General features: G+C 45.5%; 2 protein-coding genes and 1 long non-coding RNA gene across 3 annotated transcripts in view; 1 reads left to right on the top strand and 2 right to left on the bottom strand.

Annotated features, from left to right (window-relative positions):
- LOC128780200 (uncharacterized) overlaps positions 1-21,095 on the bottom strand; it is a 486,095-nt gene that overhangs the window by 21,191 nt on the left and 443,809 nt on the right. The window contains exons 3-4 of the transcript XR_011650856.1: positions 17,015-17,299; positions 1,842-1,946 (exon numbers count right to left, since the gene is read on the bottom strand). The gene's annotated coding sequence lies outside the window, so the exon portion shown is untranslated. The remainder of the gene's footprint in view (positions 1-1,841; positions 1,947-17,014; positions 17,300-21,095) is intronic.
- Positions 2,696-5,245, bottom strand: SOX2 (SRY-box transcription factor 2). The gene has a single exon (XM_053918120.2). It carries the CDS (start codon positions 4,764-4,766, stop codon positions 3,804-3,806), a length of 963 nt encoding a protein of 320 aa, XP_053774095.1. The 5' UTR covers positions 4,767-5,245; the 3' UTR covers positions 2,696-3,803.
- Positions 5,395-13,635, top strand: LOC139440519 (uncharacterized). The gene is made up of 3 exons (XR_011650748.1): positions 5,395-5,566; positions 12,083-12,219; positions 13,415-13,635. It is a non-coding gene; the product is annotated as an uncharacterized lncRNA (long non-coding RNA).

Raw genomic sequence — 21,095 nt, 5'->3', positions numbered from 1 at the left:
TTGAAAAGTCCAGTAGGGACACGTTTATAGTAATAATACCTCCGAATGAGCCCTTGTCAAATATTCATTTAGTGGTTAATGTGAGCCATTTTCCCCTGGGACCGTCTGTAATACCAGCTTCCCAGCATTGGCAAGAAACCTTGCTAATCTACTACAGCTCAGCAAAATATTTTAACGCTCTTTATTTAAAGTAAGGAGGGGGCTGGGGGTAGAGAAAAAATCGCCGAGGGAACAAACTATAATCTCATCCTTCTGCACATTTCTATTCGGTGTGTAGGCTAACAAAACATTAAATTCACCCCTTTAGACTGGAAATTAAATGGTTTTAGGGAGCAGAATAATATCCCGAGGAAGGAACTGAACACTCAACAACTAATTTAAGCACTAGCAAATAACCATCTCTGGGCAATTTTAAGGGTTTAACTCCTTCTTGGAAATCATGGTATAATTAAAATATTACACGTTCAATATTAATCTAGTCATGAAACTACACATCTTCGGGAACCAGTAACCCAATTAAATGAACGATGACACATGTATAACATTTTTCTTAAGTGCAGATTAACAAATAATTTATATTTACAAATAAAATATTTTAGCTTTCATTTGGTTAGGAAATAGGGAGGGGTAGGAGGGGGAATGGGAGTTCCCTTGTTTTATGAAGACAGTGACAATCACTCCAAACTAGTTTAACTTCCCCAACTATTGCTGTCTCCCCTCTTGCAAAATATTTGAACCCGAGCATTTTGCCAAAAAGTTGCTTTTTTAAGTCTGATTCTGTGGGCTGTTTTTATTTTATTTTTCAAGGGAAGTCAGTGCAGTGCAATTACTGTAAACCCCAACACATATTTCTGATATATCTCTATTTTTCAAATTTGTACTCTCCATCCAGTTGATTGGCTCAAATGCTGGGAATATCCTCCCCACCCCCCAGCAAGATCATTTGGATCTTTATTCAAAGTTTCTTTTATTCATATGTGAGCAAGAACTGTCGAAAGTGCTCATTACCACGTGAATAATCCGTATATGCATTACAATGGCTGGCCGGGCTGGGGGGAAATTCTTTCAGAGTCTCTGCATTAATTAGGGGGTGGGGGGAGAAATGCCTGGCTGAGAATTGGGAGCTGGCATAATAATTTCCCTTTCCCAGTAAAATATTACCCTTAAAAATGAGGATACGACAAGAATAAATAAAAACCAATATACACTGAAAATAAACCAATCCGCATGTGATCAAAGTACAGAAAATACGAGGATATCCCAGCCGAACCCAGAACTAACATTACCAACACCTAGAACAAGAAACACTTTCTGGGAAAACGGGAGGATGCAAGCCAAAAGGATGAGCTAACTCAGTGGCTGCAGCCGGTACTTAGGGTGGGAAGGCGCTGCCGAATTTCAACTTCTCCAAAGTTGTAATAAGTTGACACAACAAGCCCTTGAAATTGTGGGAAGCAAATCCACGCTCTTAAGAAAGCCTGGCTCTTGATTCTTGGTCCCCTTCAGTGGGGGAAGATGAGCGAGGTAAGTAGTAAATAAGGAAGAAAAGTCCCCTGAGTCGGTCGTACAGGATTCTCCGGCTGCGCCAAAGCGCGAGTCGGTTGTGATGCAGAAACATTGCTAATGCAAAGACCAGGGCGATTCCCCAACTTTTCCGCTCCCACTGAGGACAGCTATAGCCTTTCTTTACCTTTCCCAGGGCAAAAGAAAAAAAACAAATCCAATCTTGTTTCTCCACCCCTTCCCCTCCCCCTCCCCACTACTGTAGTAAAACATAGTTAAAAGATCAAAAGCATAATAATCTCCAAATGTGATTAGACCGGACAAAGTAAAATATCTACCTCAGAGTTGTTTTCTTCTTTAATACGGCTGTTGCCCGGCTTCTTTTTTTGCTTGTTATCAGCTGCAGAGATTATCCGATTGGGGGCTACAGGCTTGGACCCGCGCTGCCAATTTAAAAAATGGAATTCGTGGAGAGAGAGAGAGGAAAAAAGCAAATAAATAATAATAATAGTAATAATAATAATAATAGCCGTGATCAATCGGGGAGTTTTGCCAGACGCTCTTCTCTTTCCCTCGCCCCTAAACAGGAAAATTAGGGGAGAAAGTTTATAAAGTCAAGGAACAAAGAAAGCAAACCACTTGTTTCCCCTCAGACAATAGCAGGGCTGGAGTAATCCAAACACCCACCCAGCAGATGAGCACTTTGCACGTCTAGTTTGCAATTATTCCGATACAAGAAGCATCATTTCCCTCCTATAACCAGGTTTCCAAAGGGCCATTGTACTGTGAAAAAAACGAAAACAAAACCAGCCAACCTCGTTCTGATTTGGCTCAATACCCCATCTGCTAAGCTACATGAAAATTTTCAGAATTGACTCCTTTCTGGCAACAAGTGGCACAAATCAGTTTAAGTCTAAGTCCCCATCGTGCTTACTCGTGCTGCTCGGGAAAGGAGGGGGTGGACTCACAATATATGCCTCCAGTTCCTGTTTTAGAAATGACATAGCATTTCACATTTTTCGAGTACTTAATTAATCATCCAGCCATCTATTTGTTGCTGTTAACATTAGCACATGCTACTGGAAAAGAATACCAAGGTTCTAGGAATTTTGCTTTCTTGGATGAGCACAGCACATTCCCCGAAGTTAAGTATAATCAGTGTTATCCAAATAAATGAAAGACTCAAGAATAATTTCAGTGTCCATATTTCAAAAATTTATTTATCTCAAACTGTGCATAATGGAGTAAAAACTTAAGTTGAAAATGTACCTGTTATGAGGATGGTATTAGTTCAAATATATACATGGATTCTCGGCAGACTGATTCAAATAATACAGAGCCGAATCTTTAAAATACAACTACGGAAAATAAAAGGGGAGGGGGGACCTTAAAATATCACAATAAATTTACAGAAATATTACAAACCATAAGAAAATATTTCAAACACAGTAATTTCATGTTTTTCTTTTATCTGAACAAAATGAAAACTTGGGAAACAAAAGCTATTATAAATTACCAGTGATGTCAACCTGCATGGCCATTTTTTTCTTTTAACAGTTAAGTTAAAAAATTTAGTACAATCTAAAACTTTTGCTCCTTTAAAGACCACGGAGATAGTTTTACCAGTACTTATCCTAGTTTTTTCCTTTTGTACAATTTTTAAACAATTAAAATGTCCAAATCTTAATAATTTTCTTCTTTCCACGTTTGCAACTGTCCTAAATTTCAGCTGCAGAATCAAAATTCAGCAAGAAGCCTTTCCTTGAAAAATATTGGCAAATTCTCAGCTTATAAACAATGGACATTTTGATTGCCATGTTTATCTCGATAAATACTATACAAAAGTTGCTTGCAAATATTAAAACATTTTTTCGTCGCTTGGAGACTAGCTCTAAATATTATTGGTAAAGACTTTTGCAAACTTTCTGCAAAGCTCCTACCGTATCACTAGAACTTTTAAAAAGTTTTGCGTAGTTTTCTTTCCTCCAGATCTATACAAGGGTCCATTCCCTCGCCCGCCCCAGGCCCACCCCACCGGTTTTCTCTGTACAAAAATAGTCCCCCCCCAAAAGAAGTCCAGAATCTCTCATAAAAGTTTTTTTTGTCGGTATCGCGGCGCGTTTTGTGAGTGTAGACGGGATTGGTGTTCTCCTTTGCAGACAGATGTCATTTTGCTGTGGGTGATGACTTGTTTGTTTTGAGCGTACCAGGTTTTTCTCCACGCTGTTTCTTACTCTCCTCCCATTCCCCTCTTTTTTTTTTTCTTTGAAAATCCCCCCCTCTAGTTCACTGTCCGGCCCTCACATGTGCGAGAGGGGCAGTGTGCCGTTGATGGCCGTGCCGGGCACCGGGCCGCTCTGGTAGTGCTGGGACATGTGAAGTCTGCTGGGCGCGGCTGGCTCCGGCACCTCGGCGCCGGGGAGATACATGCTGATCATGTCCCGGAGGTCCCCGGCCTGGCAGGGCGCCCTGGAGTGGGAGGAAGAGGTAACCACAGGGGGGCTGGAACTGGCCTCGGACTTGACCACCGAGCCCATGGAGCCGAGCGCCATGCCGGGGGTGCCCTGCTGCGAGTAGGACATGCTGTAGGTGGGCGAGCCGTTCATGTAGGTCTGCGAGCTGGTCATGGAGTTGTACTGCAGGGCGCTCACGTCGTAGCGGTGCATGGGCTGCATCTGCGCGGCGCCGTGCGCGTTGAGGCCCGGGTGCTGCGGATAGCCCAGCTGGTCCTGCATCATGCCGTAGCTGCCGTTGCTCCAGCCGTTCATGTGCGCGTAGCTGTCCATGCGCTGGTTCACGCCCGCGCCCAGGCCCGCGCCCACCCCGACCCCGCTCGCCATGCTGTTGCCGCCCGGGGCCAGCAGCCCGCCGGGCAGCGTGTACTTATCCTTCTTCATGAGCGTCTTGGTTTTCCGCCGGGGCCGGTATTTATAATCCGGGTGCTCCTTCATGTGCAGCGCTCGCAGCCGCTTGGCCTCGTCAATGAACGGCCGCTTCTCCGTCTCCGACAAAAGTTTCCACTCGGCGCCCAGGCGCTTGCTGATCTCCGAGTTGTGCATCTTGGGGTTCTCTTGGGCCATCTTGCGCCGCTGCCCGCGGGACCACACCATGAAGGCGTTCATGGGCCGCTTGACGCGGTCCGGGCTGTTCTTCTGGTTGCCGCCGGCCGCCGCCGCCGCGGTGGAGTTGCCGCCGCCGCCGCCGCCCCCCGAAGTTTGCTGTGGGCCCGGCGGCTTCAGCTCCGTCTCCATCATGTTGTACATGCGGGCGCTGTGCGCGGGCCCGGCCCGCCGGCGGCCGCCGACCCTCGGCCCGGCCGGGACTTTGGGGGGCCCGCGGGCGGGGGGAGAAGAGGAGGGGAGGCGGGCGGGGGTGTCGGGAGCGCAGGGCTCCGCGAGGAAAATCAGACGAAGAATAATTTGGGGGAAGAAAAGAGAGAGGCAAACTGGAATCAGGATCAAAAAAAAGCGCTTCCCTCCTCTTCTGGCCGATGCAGCCGCCGCCGATGCTTGTTATTATTATTTTTTGGAAAGGCTTAAGCCTGGGGCTCAAACTTCTCTCCCTTTCTTTCTCTCTCCTCTTCTTTCTCTCAGTCCTAGTCTTAAAGAGGCAGCAAACTACTTTCCCCCTTTTGCAAACACTCTTCTCTGCCTTGACAACTCCTGATACTTTTTTGAACAAGTTAATAGACAACCATCCATGTGATGGGGGCTGTCAGGGAATAAATGGGTTTCCGGCGACCAATCAGCGCGCGGCGGCTCCTCCACTCGAGCCCGGCCTCGCCGCCGGGTTTTGCATGAAACGGGGCGGGGCCTCGGCGCGCGGGCCGCGGGGGGAGGGGGAGGGGGCGGGGGGGGGCGGGGAGGGGCCGGCGGCTCCCACCGCCCGCCCGCCGCGGAGAAACCTTTGTATCCCCGCTCGCAGCAACAGGTCACACCGCACGCCTTTTCGGAGGAAGTGGGTAAACAGCACTAAGTCTGCGACGCTTCCCTTTAAACTTCGCAGTGATTCACTTTTCGGTGCGGGCCGCCGGGGCGCGGACGCGGCGCGAGAAGCCGCGAAGGTGCGGGGGCGGGGCGGGGTGGGCGGCCGGGGCGCCCGTCCCCCCGGAGTTTCAGGGAGCGGGCGGCGCCGGGGCTGGCGCGGCATTGTTCTCCCGCTCCCCCGCACACGGGCCCCGACTGCGGCCTCCCGGGGCTGCTCCCTCGCCTCTCACTCCACGGGGGCCCGCGGCTGGCTCACCCCCCCCCCCCCCGCTCGCTCTGTCCCGACCACAAGTTGGAAGCTCTGTCCCGAACGCCCTCCTGGCTTCCACGCAATTTGCTTGGGTTTAAAAATGAATCCTGCTCGGCCGAGGCGGGGCAGGCCCTGGGTTAGCCGCCGCCACGCTCCCGGCCGCCCCACCGCAGCTCAGCCCGGGCCCGCAGCGCGCTCGCTCTCCGCCGCCGCGCCTCCCCGGGCGCTGCCCCGCTCGGCGCGCGCGGAGGGGCTGCCCGTCTTGGGCCCCGCTCCGGCTGAGCCGCCCCCACAGGGGGGCTTTAGTTGTGCAGGTTTCGAAAGGGGGCTGCAGGGCGATGAAAGGGCTCAACCGAAGGACGCCCAGAAGTGCGGGACACTGGGGGAGCCTCAGCCCCACTCCACGGCGCCCGGCGCGCCGCGGCGCCGCGCGGAGGTGGCCAGCGGGCCGCCCTCGCCAGCTCGCTCCCGCGCAGAGTCCCGGGCCTCCAGCAGAAGCAGCCCCGGCACTGCCCTCAGGCGATCAGCCGGGGTCTGGGGGCCGCGCTGGGAGGGGGCTCTGGGCCGCAGAGGCTGGGCGGTGCGAGCCGGGCACAGGTGCAGGCAGTTGGGGCCGGAGGAAACGGCCGGCACTGGGGAAGCCGCGAGCCCGGCGAGGCCAGGGCTGCAGGAGGGTGGGTGGGGGCGGGGGTAGGGGCTCAGAAATCCCGCCCGCCCAGGACCCGAGAGGGTAATTTTAGCCGCTCTCCCATTGTCCGGACGTAAAGATTTCAATAGGTAGGCGCTCAATGCGGAGCGCAATGGCAGCACGTCCGTTACAAATAGGTAGTTTTGTTTCTCTTGTTGTCGCTACACGGAGTCAAACAAAGCCCCGTCTAAGTTTCCTTCCACTCTCTTGTTGGGATCTTTGTGGCTAAAATGCACTTGACTACAAAGCGGGGGTGGGGGTGGGGGGAACCTTGATGCCATTTCTTTTTTATAAAGGGCTTAAACCATCAGGGTTACTTAATTTCTTTCTTCTGTAACACTCTCTCCTCCCCCTGCCCCGTGATCCACCCTACTCACCCTAAGAAAAGGTACTAAACTGTATCTGTCGGCCACATTCCATTTATTATCTTTACAAAACTTTGCATTGTTTTCTTTCTTACTAAGCTCCACATAACCGTCATCATCCCCACTCCAACTTCTTCAATCCCTGCCCTCCCAAGCTTCTCTGTTCTTGTTCAACTCAAGATAAGGATGCTTACTGGAAACTCAGAAAAGTTGAGAACAAGAATCCTGCAGCAGACTTTTCTCAATAAATTACCATTTCCAATCAACCCCCGCAGGTTTTCCTTTTCCTCTTAAGTTACGGTTTGTTTTAGTTCTTGGGAACCCGGGAAGGAAGAGACTGGCCTCCTCGAAACGCATAAATATATCACTCTTCAAAATAAAGCATTGTCCTCTGCTTATTCGAGATGTAATATTAAGCTAATCACAGACAAGAAGAGTAGGAAAGAGGAAAGATTGCATGGATTTGGGGAAGAGAAGGCGGCCACTAAGACTTTTCAGTGCGACTTGGTTTCAGGGATGTGGCTGGTGCGCCCCCTACTGGTGGATGCTGTTTTCCAAGACTGGCTTTTACCTTTAAAAGAAGGTGTTTCGAAATAAAGAAAAAAAAAACGACGAGGGGGATGGGAGGAAGATCAAATTAATTACACTTAATCTAAACAAAAGGGAAGTTCACATATCATATAAGCGATGGAACCAAATCATGAGAATCAGATTTAATTTGCTTAACATAGAAATGTACATATATAACCTCGAGATAAGTGGGAGGTTAAACCATGGAAAAAAGAGGTACAAATTATGAGATTCAACATATGAATGAATTATGATTGTCCAGACGCCACGAAGGGCAGACAGACCAAGCATCCACTTTATGATTGTGTATGCATTGGTCTCTGCTTAGTAGCATTATTTCAAAAACCAGGGGAAAATAAAAACTTATGGATAATTAAGTTTGAAGATAAAACCAAGGGGTTGGTGTGGATAATGGTGGTATACATGTCTTAAAATAAATATTAATAACGGATGGTTATAGAAGCAAACATTTCTAATCTCTCTCTTCCTGTCTCTCAAGGGGAAGTAGTAAGAAGCACATTTTTTTTTCCCTTGGGATGATATATAAAAGCTTTTATACATTCTCAGATGCATGTGCTTGTGCCTAAACTCTAATAATTCATTTAAGAGGTTAAAGGGGCTGGCTAGGTCTTTTGTTAATTGCTTTTATCATATAAATAAGCTATGGAAATACATTACAATTGTGTTATCATTGGTTGCATTTATTTACAGCTTTATTTTAATTAAGCTTGCTCTACTTATCAAGGCAATAAACTAACTGTGGCTGGTATTTATGCATAATAATGTGCTATGAAAATAAGATTAAAGAAGATGGTGATAGCAGAAACAATTGTTCTCAGTGGATTTTTTTAAAAGAACATATGCATTAAAAAAATCAGATCACTAGCCATTCTAATTCAACCCAGCACCATCACTGGCCCCTAAATATTATAACTATAACAATTACAATGGATAAAAGAAGCAGTATTGTTTTAAGTTTGTAACAGAGGGCTAGAGTAATAATAATACAACACTGACTACTTGGGAATCAAAATAAGAATTGGAAGAGGGCACTTCACCCTCCAAAATTTTTAAATGTTGCCATTGGCACAATTTATGAAAATTGGAAGTGCTTAATCCAAAGAGAGTGTAACATTCCCCTTTCATGAGCAGCAAACAGCGGCACACTTAGAGCAAGATTAGAAATTAAGAATAAAAATGCCTAATTCCTGGGATATTCAGATCTGATTTTGTTCTACCATAGGCCCCAGCCAGAAAACCTTAACTGGTTATGTGTAGCTCAATTTTATTTAAAAATAAAGTTTTTCATTGATATTTTTCTCCTAAACTCCCCTCATCCCTCCTCAAGTATTATATCTGAAGCCAACTAACAATTTTGTGGATAGGGGACTGCAGACTTATTTTTTCTTCTTAGTGGCAAATAGAGGTTTAACTTGCAGTAATTAGGTGAGAACTAGCCAAGCATCTTACTATTATGATGCTTGTTAAAAAAAACGCTTCTTTTCTGCATCTGCATTTGAGTGTGTTCCCCTCCTCTCTTAATCTTCTTATGGAAATGAAGGCAAACGGCAGGGAACCTGCAGAGTCTTGGAGAATGTCCTTGTTAACTGGAATTTCTCAGCATTGCTAATTAGCAGAGTTTGACGACGACCACCAGTATTGGGGGGGAAAGCTCTGTTTAACCACTCACAAACCATTCTGAGGAAGAGCAGACTAATTTTATTTTGTAATTAAAATCTGAAAAGGGCCCTATTTGACAGTTAGGGCTATGAGAGTTTTATCTCCCCGTGAAATAATTACTGCCTTGATAACTCAATTTTCTGAAAAATGTCAACTGTGGGCTCCAAAAGTTTTAATTTCATTACGTAAGGAAAAAAAGAGAGAGAAATAGAAGAAAATGTACAGAAAAGCTTTCTAATTCTGGAACTGGTTAAATGTATTAGGAGCCAGATTTGGCCAAGTGAAGGGGTTTTTTTCCTCCCTTTTTTGTTCCGTTTCCTCCGGATCCTAACCTTCCAATTACGGCCACTCTCAGTGGACGTAGCAGGGATCGTGATGCAGTGGGAGAGGTCGCCCCAGTATGGCAAGTGACAGGCAGATAGAAGGAAAAAGAGAAGTGTGGCAATTCAAGAAAATTTCCTGTTTTGAAAAGCCAAAAATAAAGGAAGATTTCAATATTTAGGACAATGCTGGTGCAATCTGGTAAAATGAGGTTTTATTGATGTTTATCCCCTAGCAGAAGAAAACTGAGAATTACAGAGTAAAGACACTGGTATAAGCCAATTTTAAAAATGTTTCCTTCCCCCCACTAAATCACAAAACACTTCAATCACTCCAAATTGGAGCATGCCACAAGAATTCCAGAATGATCAACACTTGATTCTCCAAGATTTATGAAACAAACACTGATAAATGGAGGTAAAGAAAGGTACTAGAGAATTTCTTTTCCTTAAGAAAGCATCACACGTTTAAAAAAAATAATAAGACACAAGCTGGAAAAAGTTTGGGTATTGAAAGTAAGAGCAAAAATTAGTAAAGTGAAGCAAACTGCATTTGCTTTAGAGAACTGTAAAAGGACCCCTCACAGGAAATCAATCCCGGAGCAATTTTTATAAAGCAGTTTTCAAAATGATAGAAACTCTTTCATCTACATTTCCTTCATTTTCTTCCTATTGCTAAACTTGTTAGATTTTGGAAGTGTGAAGGATTATTGATGGGAACTATAATAAATGTTTCCAGATGATACAAACACAAGCATATACCTCTATCCTTTTTTATGTACTAAGGCAAAGATATGCATATGATATGCATATGGACACATGGTAGATTGGCAATTTAAAATTGCTTAATCATATTTTTTTTTCTTGTCTGTCCCTTCAGCACCTTGCTTTAATTTCTAGAAGTGGTATTACACATAACAAATGAACAAGGGGGTAACAAATGCGATTTCAATCCAGACCCGATTTTACCAAATAATTTCATTCAAGAGCTGTAAGGACCCTTGAAACCTAAGGAATGCAGAGCTGCTCAGCATTCAGGCCCTTTTTATACTCATTCTCTTTCATCTAATTCCCACTGATGAAATAAATACATTTTAAAGAGAATTCGGTAGTTACAAAACTAAATATATTTTCCTCTTCAAATTATAGCAACAAAAGTAATATCTAATCACTAGTGTATGTCTTCAGGGCTCTACATAATAACCATCATATTGCTTATAGCATCACACATGTATGGACATCCTTCAGATAGCCCAGCTCAGATATTTCCTGGAAAAGGATTTACACTTCACAATGTCACTTCACTACTGAGGTATCACGTGATTTAAGGTAAAATTCTGTCTCTGCTCTGCACGTGTTGTCCAGGGGAAAAAATACAGTGCACCCATTAAATAATCTAATTAAAATAGAAATTCCCTTAAAAAAAAAAAGACAATCTGAAAATTTAAAGAGCTGTCACCAAGAGTGGTTGTTGGTTGCACTGAAAAAAGAAATGAGCCTGTAATTTTTATCTTAAAAATTAGGAAAAGGGAATAAAAAACAAAAGCCTGGCAAACAAATCACCAGGAACTGCAATTGGCCCAACACACCCATGTGCCACACCATACCTCTAAATCACTGCTTGGGAGTCTAAATACCTATCACCCTGACTGACCACACTCTTGTGCAATTCATCATAGCCAAGGAACGAGGCTTCATTAGAATCCCCAATTTTCTAGGTACTAGGGTTGTTACCTTCATTTTAGAAAAAAAAAGGATGATTGTTTTAGATTCTCCAACCGTGATTATTTCATTTAGTTGTGACCACAACTTTTGTGGGAAAACAAACCTAAATGGTGCATGAATCACACCCCAGTGCATGCCAGGCACACACTCAATGCACCAGCAGCCCACCACGCAAGAAGGCCACGCTTCTCCTATCCTGCCCCTTCCAAGCTGCAGCAATGGCATTTAGTCTTCTTTCTTCAGAAGTGTAATTGGACAAAATACAAACTCACAAAAAGTGACAAAAACCAACTACCTCAGGGGGCAGAGGTGTTTGGTACCTCAAAAAGCAAGTTGGGGAAATCAATTGGGGAAATCAATTAGGTCTGCTTAAGGGACAGGAAAACTATCAAAGGAAAAGGGAGAAAGTCTTTTACCTGTTTGCATGAAAAGAAGCAGAAAGCAAACCATTGGGGGGAAAATCACCCTACAAGCACCATCCACCCTAAACAAAACTGTTACCCACTTTCTTTTTTCAAAGATTTGCAGCTGTGGCTCACCCTGGAAAGTGCTCCAAATGAGAGTGCACACCCGTCCTGGGCGGGCTGGCATCCTCGGGGCCTCCCATTGACATCTGGAGCCCTCTCCCCAAAAGCTCTTCTGGCCTCAAAAGAAATGTCTGAGAAGTCTGCCTTCCCAGGGGCCCACTTCTGCTCACCCCCTAGCGCCCCCACCCCCCTCCTGCTCTGGCTCAAATAGAGTTGGGCTTCCAAACCCATCCCAATGGAATTCTCAGATAGCTAGCCTGATAATCTTTAAAGGCTCTTTCTGAGCTGGGGCTCTGACTTTTATCTCCCCTCCAACCCTTCTTCCCTTTTTTGTAGGCTCTCCCCACTCCTTTTCCCTCCCGCCCCACCCTCTCCCCTTAATTTGAAGATCATTGACACGATAGGCTGTAATGAGTCCTTCAGAAACTGTTATGATCTACAGTGACAATCTCTGCACCTAATTCACAGATTATTGACAAGCACCATGGGCTCAACGGTGTCAAGTTGTACTTGTGGTTTCAACACCCTTCGGCAACCCACACAGCAGGCCCTGGATTAGGACCCACAGTCTGGCAGAGTTTGTCTGCCCGCTGAGTGGTGGCAAGGTGAGTATCTGTCAGCGTCCCAGGTCCTTCAGGCCTGCCTGGCTGGGCTTTCTCCCTGGCGCCTTCTCTCTCTAAGGGTTGGATCAAGAAACTAAAGTATCTTCAAAGTTTAAAAACAAAGTAAAAGAGCAAACTTAAATGAGGGCTCATCCATGAATCTCGGTCTTAATAATCAGTAACTTTCTCTACCTCCTAATAGCTAACAAACTCCAAGCCACATAACCGGCTTTTCAAAGTTGAGGCTTGGGTTCGTCAGGAAAGATGGCACGGAGAGAAGAGGGGGCTGAGGAGGTGGCATCCGCTCAGGGGTCCCAAGCTAGGCCGGCCCATCATCCTGGATGGCCTCAGAATCCGGCAAGATTGACTCCTTACAAAACAGGGCGCGCAGCCAACGGGCTCGGGCTCAGGCCTGGACGCTGGGACAGGAGACCAGAAATGTCCGCCCCGCCCCTAAAGGGCTTTTTTTTTTTTCCCCCCGGCTGCGGAAAAGCGCAGCCGGTGGCCAGCGAGGCTTTGCCTGCTCCTAAGGAGTCAAGTCACTCGCTGCCCCCTCCCCGATCTCCAGGGACTGGAGAGCTGCCTTGCTGCTGGCGGGCCGGGGGGCGTGGGATTCCGGCTGGGACTGAGGCCGCCCGAAACCACAGAAACGACACAGTGCTGGGAGAGCTGCGTGCTTTGCCAGGCCTGGGCCACCCACTTGTTTAGTTCTCTGTCCCCAGCTAGTAGTTGCGCTTTCTCCTTGGGCCCCGGGATGCCGAGGACTTAAACTGCCCGCCCGCCTGCCCACCGCCAGGTGCGGCTCCTTCCTCCCCTTTCCCGGCTTCTCCCTACGAGTTGGGACCCCAGAGGGGGCGGAACGGGGTAGAAATCCCCAGGCCTCTGCTCCTGCAAATTCTGCATCACTTACAAACTGCAGGCGTACATCCCATTTCGTGGGTCGCCCCCACGGCTCTGCTGGCTTTGGCCTCCTCACGACACGGGCAGCCTCGGACCGCTGCCGTCAGCATGTCGTCTGTCACCTTACGGGGTTGGCGCAGGTTCCAAACCTGGCCTGGACTTAATGTTGCTGCGATGGTGCTAGTTTTTTTGGTAAAGCAAAGGGTAGGGGTGACTGTAGCAGGGGATCCCGCTAGCTCGTTTCGATAGAATTCCGGGTAAAAACTGATCAAAAACCTTGATTCTTTACCTGCCACAGTATCCGAATTAATTTACTGAGAAACATAAGCTGAAATTCGATTCTGGAATCAGATGGAGAAGTCATCTCTCATCGCACCAAATTATTTCCAGCAATACCCCTGAAAGCAAGCACCATCACGGATCCGCTGATTTTGGGAGGTGGGAGGAATAAACCAAGGTCAACATAGACAACTTGCGTAGCTACAGTAAATATCTTTAAAAGTAATCCTGTTGGAACATTTAGCTGGTTTCTTTCAACTGGCAAACTCAGAAAGAAAAGGAAAAGAGCAAGCCCTAAACTTCCTAAGGTTTTTTATCTAAATATTAAAAATTTAAGTATATTCCTGATGATTGAAATCATAAAACACCTTGTTGAGATCTTATATTTGAGCACACGAATTGTTTCAATTTGATTTTAAACATCTAAATGAACCCATATTTTCCCATTGTTTTAAATTCAAAGGATGTCTCATTTTTATAGTTTACCTTTCTGAAAGAATGCATAGTGTACTTTTGTCCTTACTTGCTGACCAGAGAAAAAGCCAAAGCTCTTTCTTATGTACACAGGCAGTTTTTGGAAGTGTAAACATAGTCCTCTTACCCTTAGGGTAATTGGGATTCCTGGTCAGTTAAAATGATGAATTTCAAAAGAAAATACTCTTTATTATTGATACACTGCCCCTGAAATCCTATGGCTGGGATAAAAGAAGAAAGGTGTTAGGCACCTGTTCCTGAAATAATACCTGAAATTTAACCGCTAGCCGGTAAAGGAAAAGTTTGACCAAGCTTGGTTTGGGGGATGGGAAGGATTCCAAGAACAGACTGGCCTTTTAATTACATTCTAAAAATAAACAAATAAAATGGAGCAAATATTGCGTTTACTCGGTGACTCAGTTACAATACTTGCAAGACTGTAATGGCATTCAAGATGCTGCTGACGACGTCAAAAAAGCAGGCAGCAGCATCTTCCGTTTTATTTTTTGAATATGGATAGAACGGGAGAAGTAACTTTTTTTCTTGGTTCTCCTCTGCTACAGAAGAAAATTCTCTTTGTTTTAAAAATCATGCTTCTCTACCTGATTTACTATTGCAGAATCTTTAATAAGAGTCCCAAACCCAAATGGGGGTAGGGGGTGGCTGGGATGTGAGGAGGAGGAATAGGTTAGTCTTTTTACTGAATTAAAAGTGTATTTTTTCCTTTTAACTTTTTATTGGGTAAAAATTATATTTCAAGGATACAAAAACTTGTTTCTTCACCCCATCTCCTTTTTTTGGAGGGTAATAAAGAGTTGTATCTAACCCCAGAGCAAGGTTCTAGCGATTTCCAGGACTGGCGCTGCGCTGCTCCCACTGTGTCCAACAGGGGGCGCTGGGCACGAACCTGCGCTGCCGCTCAGTGCCGCTTCACATCTGAGTCGGGTTCCAGCCCCGGAAGGCGAAAACCGCTCGCGGGGTCGAGTACAGAGCTTTAGTCTTCGTGGATAAAAAGAGATTAAAGGCTAAATTCTTTTTTGGGGTGTGTGTGTGTGTGGGGGGGGTTATCAATTTTAACCAACTACGAAAATGTAGAGCTTTTTATGCTTTGATGTTCTCATAAAGAAACTCCTATCGGTTGAGGAATTACACGGTTTCTGAGCCAACTCTGCTCCAGTGTAGGGAAAATTATTTAATTAAAAATATATTTTTCCATCTGTTCACATGATCTTTTTAGAAGTCTTAAAAGCTGACACTGATCCCTTTGGCCTGTTAACCCTGCCCCAAGTTTCAAATACTTTAGCTATTTCGAAGGCCCTTCTATTAATTTGAAGCAGAAAAAAAAGAGACCCAAATATTTAAATCCCCCCCCAAACAGTTACTCCTCTGCATCCTTTTTTCCCCCCTGTTTCTTTAAACAGGAGCTTTTATGTGATTGACACATTTCACACTGCCGATTCTGCAAAGCCAGGTATAAATGACATAAATCGGCTCTTTAAAAAAAAATCTGATGTTGGACTACAGAACACCCATGTATTAGATGAAATCTAAGTAAAATTGTAATCCATCCACCCCCACCCCAACTAAAAAAAAAAAAACAAAAAACCTTCACCTGTATTTAAATAGCGTGTCTTTAATTACAGCAGTTGGGATGCATGAGGCTGAAATGAAATTAGCAGTCATTACCAGTCCTTTAACTCTGTGGTGCTTTTGATCAGCACTAAATTAGCTTTCCAGTCCTAACAAAGACTCTACAGCAAGCAGTGGGCTGTAAATAAGACAGCGCGACCTGCCCTCAACACCTTTTCTCTTGTCAATCATAGCTCTATCATTCAGCCCAAGATTAACCTTTATCTACCAAATTAAAAAAAAATAACGAAAGAAAGAAGAAAAAGAAAAAAGGAAAAGGAGGCGGGAAGGAAAGCCCCCTGACCACCGCATGTCGCAATAACAGAGGTTCCTGAGAGCCCCCTTTAAATTGTATTCTAATGAGCCCGTGTCAGAATCTGCAATTTCCAAATCATCCCTCCCTACCCTACCTCCCTATAACTCTCGAGTATATTAGAAGAGTCAGAATGATGTTCAGGTAGCACAGGAATCCCTTTTCCCAAGTTACTAATTGAGCACGGGCCACCCTCCATAAATCAATGTACCATTAGGCTCTCCTCCTCTAATAGTCTAACAAAATTTTGGAAAAGGAGGGGATGTTTGAGGAGAAAACATTTATAATTTTAAGGCATATACATAAGTTTCTGGGATGAAAACAATCAATTTATTCCACTAAGAGTTTCCAGTTTCTAAGTCAGGAGAAAAAGCCCACCAACAGCAACAACAAAAACCCAGCTGCTTTTCCCAGTACTGAATTAGGGAAGTAAAACATTGACTCAAATTGCCATTAGAGGGCGCCAGAGAACAAGCCCCTATCAACCCTCACACAACTTCCCACAGAAGGCCCCCCTTCTCCAGCTTCCAGCTTCGCCATGCTCTGTAATTCCTTCTCTCAGGTAATATTTCCTGCTTATTCTGCCCTCTTGTCTCTCTAGATGTCAATGACAATCTCTTATAGAGAACGAGGTGTCGCCTTGTCCCTTTCCTTCTTTTTTTCACCTCCCAACCATCAACAAAATAGGAGGACTCCAGGTGAAATAGCAGCAGCCCCTTAATAACATGTACCTTTGGCTCAAATCACTCTTTCCATCCTATGTAATCTTGGTCTGGAGAAGGTTCTTTGTAGGGATGAAATGCTAGAATTTAACATTCTTAAAATGGAAGTCTGAATTTTTCCTTTCTGCATTTTTCTCTGGGGGCTCACAGATTTCTTCATTTTCATAGAAAAAGAAACACACATCCTTGCAAGGCAACTGATTATGTTCAGCACTAAAACTGTTCAGAAGAGAATAAAATAATGTCACTTCATTTCTGCATTTGTTAAAGAAATCAAAATTAGCATTCAATTCCAAAAGTTAACGCTTTCGGACTTAAATCTGCCTGTGTTAAATGACTACCACACAGGATATATTTCCAGATCTCTGAAAGGTCAAAAGAAAAAAAAGATAGAATGAAGGGGAAGAAAGTGAGTTGGGGGGGGTGGGCGGAGAGGAGTGAGCTAGCAGTGAATGTCAAAGTTGGGTTGCAAACTACTTACATGTCCATGCCAGATCAGGGTGTTGTCTTGTAGCAGTTTGATTGGCAGGTAAAAAAGCGAAAGAACGTGAGGGCTCCCTGAGCCTCTTGTCAGTCCAAGCTAGATCACTTCTCACCGGACAGAACAGTTGAAGGAGCTTGCAATTCCCCTCTTGTCCTCCATGCAAGGCACCGGGAATCCATTTCGGCTTTTCTTCCCCCCAGTCTCTCCATCAGCCTCCTGCCTTCACCCGCTTCGCCTTACACCAGCCTCCAAGACCTAGCCTAGCTTTGCCACTGCAATCCCCTGCAACAAGAAAAATCGTTTATGGCTTAAAACCCCAAATGGCTGATTTTTTAAAAGAGAGAGGGAGAGGGAGAGAGAGAGAGGAGTGAGAGGGTGAGGGGGAGAGAGAGGGGGAGCGAGAAGAATGCACCCAGAGAACAACAAAAAAGTCAGTTATCCTAACACTGCTCTATCCCCCCCACCGTACAGAAGAAGAATAAAAAAAAAAGCTTTATGTTTTTTCAGTGGGTATTCAAAGATAATTTGATGCCATTGTTTCTGCTACAGATGGTTCTTTTAAATACAATAACACGGCTCTTTGTGCAGGCTACCCACAATAAAAATCGAAAGCGTTCCCCTGAATAACCATTTTGTTCTCTCTTGTATGGGGCCAACAAAAGATGCCGTGAGGTAATGGGTTCTGTTTATTGAAGCCATAGAATAGGGGTTTGATAAAGATTTTTTTAAAGCAGAAGACCTTGCAAGGTCGGGCTGATCTCTTCATATCTTTTTATTAAAATATTTGTCCAGTAGATTACTCCTTGGTGCAGCTGCAGGTTTTCTCTTCAGTCCTTAAACAGCCCAAACATCTGTCTCTTTGAGGAGGTTTTAAAAATCTAAAATTGTAAATCAATGGTGCAGTAACCTTATCAAATCCTGAATTTTTAGGCTCAGTGCTGGCAAAGGCAATGGAGTTTCAGTACTGTTTGGTCGTGATGGGGTGAGGCGGAGGATTGGGGGAGAGGAGACACAACCACCTTAGAGAGGGCAACTGAAGAAAATGAGCGAGGCTTTTCTCTCCTCTCCCTTGAGACCATGCATGAGCCAGACGCACAGATCACTGAGGACTTGAGGTGTGTATCCCGATCTCTGCCAGCTTCCACCTGTATCTGTGTGTTGGCTAGGGGCTAGGCGTATCTCCTTACCACCCACACCTTCTCCTCTGGCTAGGCCTCCAATCTCAGAAAATCTAGGATGGGAGCCCAGGAGGAGGAGTGGAATAAGTTAAAGGTTAGTCTCTACCACTCGAAGGGCCCCACACCTGGCTCTCTTTCACACACTGCTAGCTAGTTTTGACTCCTTCATGGCTATGCTGTCAGGGGACTGGTAGCCACAGCCTTCCTGTGATAGCACCCCACTCTCTCAGGCTTGTTTCTACAGTCACCCACTTCCTCCTTAGTTCCCTGGAGAGGGTCTGTTTCCCTTCACCAGGGAAGCCCTGCCATCTAGACTGAGCTGAGGTTGGTATGAACTTTAAGAGAGTCCTGAACCCTTAGGCAGTGAGGGTACTTCAAGAGAAGGGGAAGATGGATAGGTTTGTCTACTTTTCTATAGGAATTAATGCCAGGGCTCTCCTGGCCTCCAGTAGCCCAGAGTGACAACAATCCACTTTTTTGACTTCTGCTCTGTGTGTTTTCATTTGTGGCAAGAGAACGGTCTGGGAAAATGGCTTTAATTTTAAAAAGGACTTTTCATTTGGTTCTCTATCTCTGTCCTCTGCCCCATTTAGTCCTCCCTTTCTTCCCACAAACCATTCAAAATGAAAGAAAGATAAATGCTCAAATGAATCGCTTCACAAAAATGATCTTAGCTTCCACTTTCCATTTTGGCAACAATGTTAGTGGCTTACAAATGATCTGGAAGTCATCTCATAAGGGATTCTTGGCTACTATTACTTAGACACCAATTCAAACCTTTCCTTGAAAAGGAAATGAAACTTGAAAAACAAACACAAATAACAAACAGGGTGAACACTTTAATATCAGCTTGAAAGAATGAAAGTCAGGGCAATACTAAATAAGTCTGCACACCCCAACACTCTCTGGATCAAGAAAAAAGTGCCTTTATAAGTGTGAGTGTGTTGGGGGAGGGGGAAAGTGAAGAGTGTAAGCGAAGAGTGACCTTTAATAGAGCAGGCTAAGGAACGTAGGAAAGGTGGGAGGGGAGCGAGTGGCTGGCGAGGATTACGCAAAACTGAAAGTTAGTAGTAGAATCACTTCTCCCAACTAAGGTGGGAGGTGGTAGAGGGCAAATATAAAATGTTTTTATACAGTGTTTCTTAACTGCACTAGAAAGTAATCCACCTGAATGATAGAATGATCTCTTCCTGCTGCCCTTGTCATGTGTTTTTTTTTTTTTTTTCTGGAATAGAAAATCTCATAAAGGATGCCCCAACCTGATTAAAAGCTATTTTCCTTTTTATGATGAACTGAAATAAGAATCTGACCTGGTGTGCTCTCTCCACTGAGGGAGAGGTTTGGGGCTGAGCCTAAGTCTGTAAGATAGGAAAGCATCAGTGAGTAGCGAAAGGTGACGAAAGGTGAGTGAACCTTACATATCTTATCAGTTGAATCTATTCAATCCCAGACATAAGGAAGTTTAAAATCTGTCAGTTGGCCTCAATCGCTTGTAAAGGATCAAGAAGAATTTTGTAGGCAAGTGCCCAAAAGTTGTCTCAAAAGCTGTAATGTATACAATGTGACATGGGAGAAGACTTGAGCCCTTCAAAAATGTGGAATGTGTTAAGGTGAAAGGCCACAATGACAAACTGCCTTGTTAGGTGAGGGAATCAAGAATTAGTTGTCTGCAACTGGAAAACTCCTTTAAAGATAATCTTTCTGTATCCCGAAACTAAGCTGACTGGCCAGCTCCTTTTTCATTGAAGCTGACATACACCATTTATGGGCTCTGAATTGGAAACTTCATTAATCAAAACTGCTTTGGGGCCAAACCTGAGCTCTCCAATTCAATAAGTGCAAGCCACACTGGTTGATGTAGGGGGTTTATCTGGCCAATCCCACACTGGGGATGTCCTGAGTGAGTGACATTCGGCACCAACAGGGCACTCAGCACCAACATCTGAAGGGTGTGGAGGGAAGGAAGGGGGTTGAGGGGGACCAAAGGAAGGGAGCAGAGGGAGGGAGGGAGGGAGACTAAAATGAAGGGAGGGAGGGAAAGGAAAAGTGGGGAGAGGATAAAAAAGAGGATGTAAGCAGACTAAAGGCAAGAGGGCATTAGCAAGAAGGGTTCCCAGGACCTGGTTTTAAATTGGCAAGTGCTTCTTATAAGGAAACAACTATACCTAGGACCGCGGTCTGGATGTTCCAGCGAACCAATGACCATACAAATCACAAGTTCCACCGAGATGGTATAGTGTCATGCTTTAGCCATCAGCTCAGTGAAGGCTGTACCTTTCATCTCATTAGCAATCAAACATTCTCCAACTGGCCTCTCTATCCTCCCCACGTGGAAATAAGTGGGACTGGGACGGCTAGGGCCCCGACCCTGGTGGGCCTGGCTCCCAGCTCTCCAGCTCCGGCCTCCCTCGAGGGCTCTCGCGGTCCGGGGTCGCTTAACTGGGGGCGGGGCGCGCGGAGTGGGCGACCAGACCCTCATCTCACGTTCTTAGTTCTGCTACTGCTGGACTGCCCGGTGCGGGGCTCCTGCCAAGTCGGAGCGGATACGACTCCCCCAGCCCGGAGGGGTTATGGCAGCGAGTGCTTAGGAACTAGACCGCAGACCCCGAACATGGTGGTCCTTCAAATCACCCAGCACCATTCAGTCATTCGCTTAGACAAAACGACACAACAGGACACCGCCACTTGATGAACACTTGCAAGTGACGAGGGAGCGCAGCCAGGCCAGGAAGGACTTGCTTTCAATCCAAGCTCTTTAGATTCTAAAATCTCACCCGAGAGCGCGCGCGCCCGAAGGGAAGAGGGCCCTTCTTCTTCGAAGCCTCTGGACAAACCTTCTAGCCTTCCACTCATCCTTGCCCTGGGAGTGGACTCCGGGGGAACTGGGGCTGAGCATGAAC

The sequence above is a fragment of the Desmodus rotundus genome, chromosome 2, assembly GCF_022682495.2.
Source record: "Desmodus rotundus isolate HL8 chromosome 2, HLdesRot8A.1, whole genome shotgun sequence".
In the NCBI taxonomy this organism is placed as follows: Eukaryota; Metazoa; Chordata; class Mammalia; order Chiroptera; family Phyllostomidae; genus Desmodus; species Desmodus rotundus.
The sequence above is the reverse complement of the archived record's forward strand: the minus strand, read 5'-3'. Positions and strand labels throughout refer to the sequence as shown.

Coding starts and splice junctions, on each gene's coding strand:
- SOX2 (XM_053918120.2), bottom strand. CDS start 4,766: ATGTACAACATGATGGAGACGGAGCTGAAGCCGCCGGGCCCACAGCAA.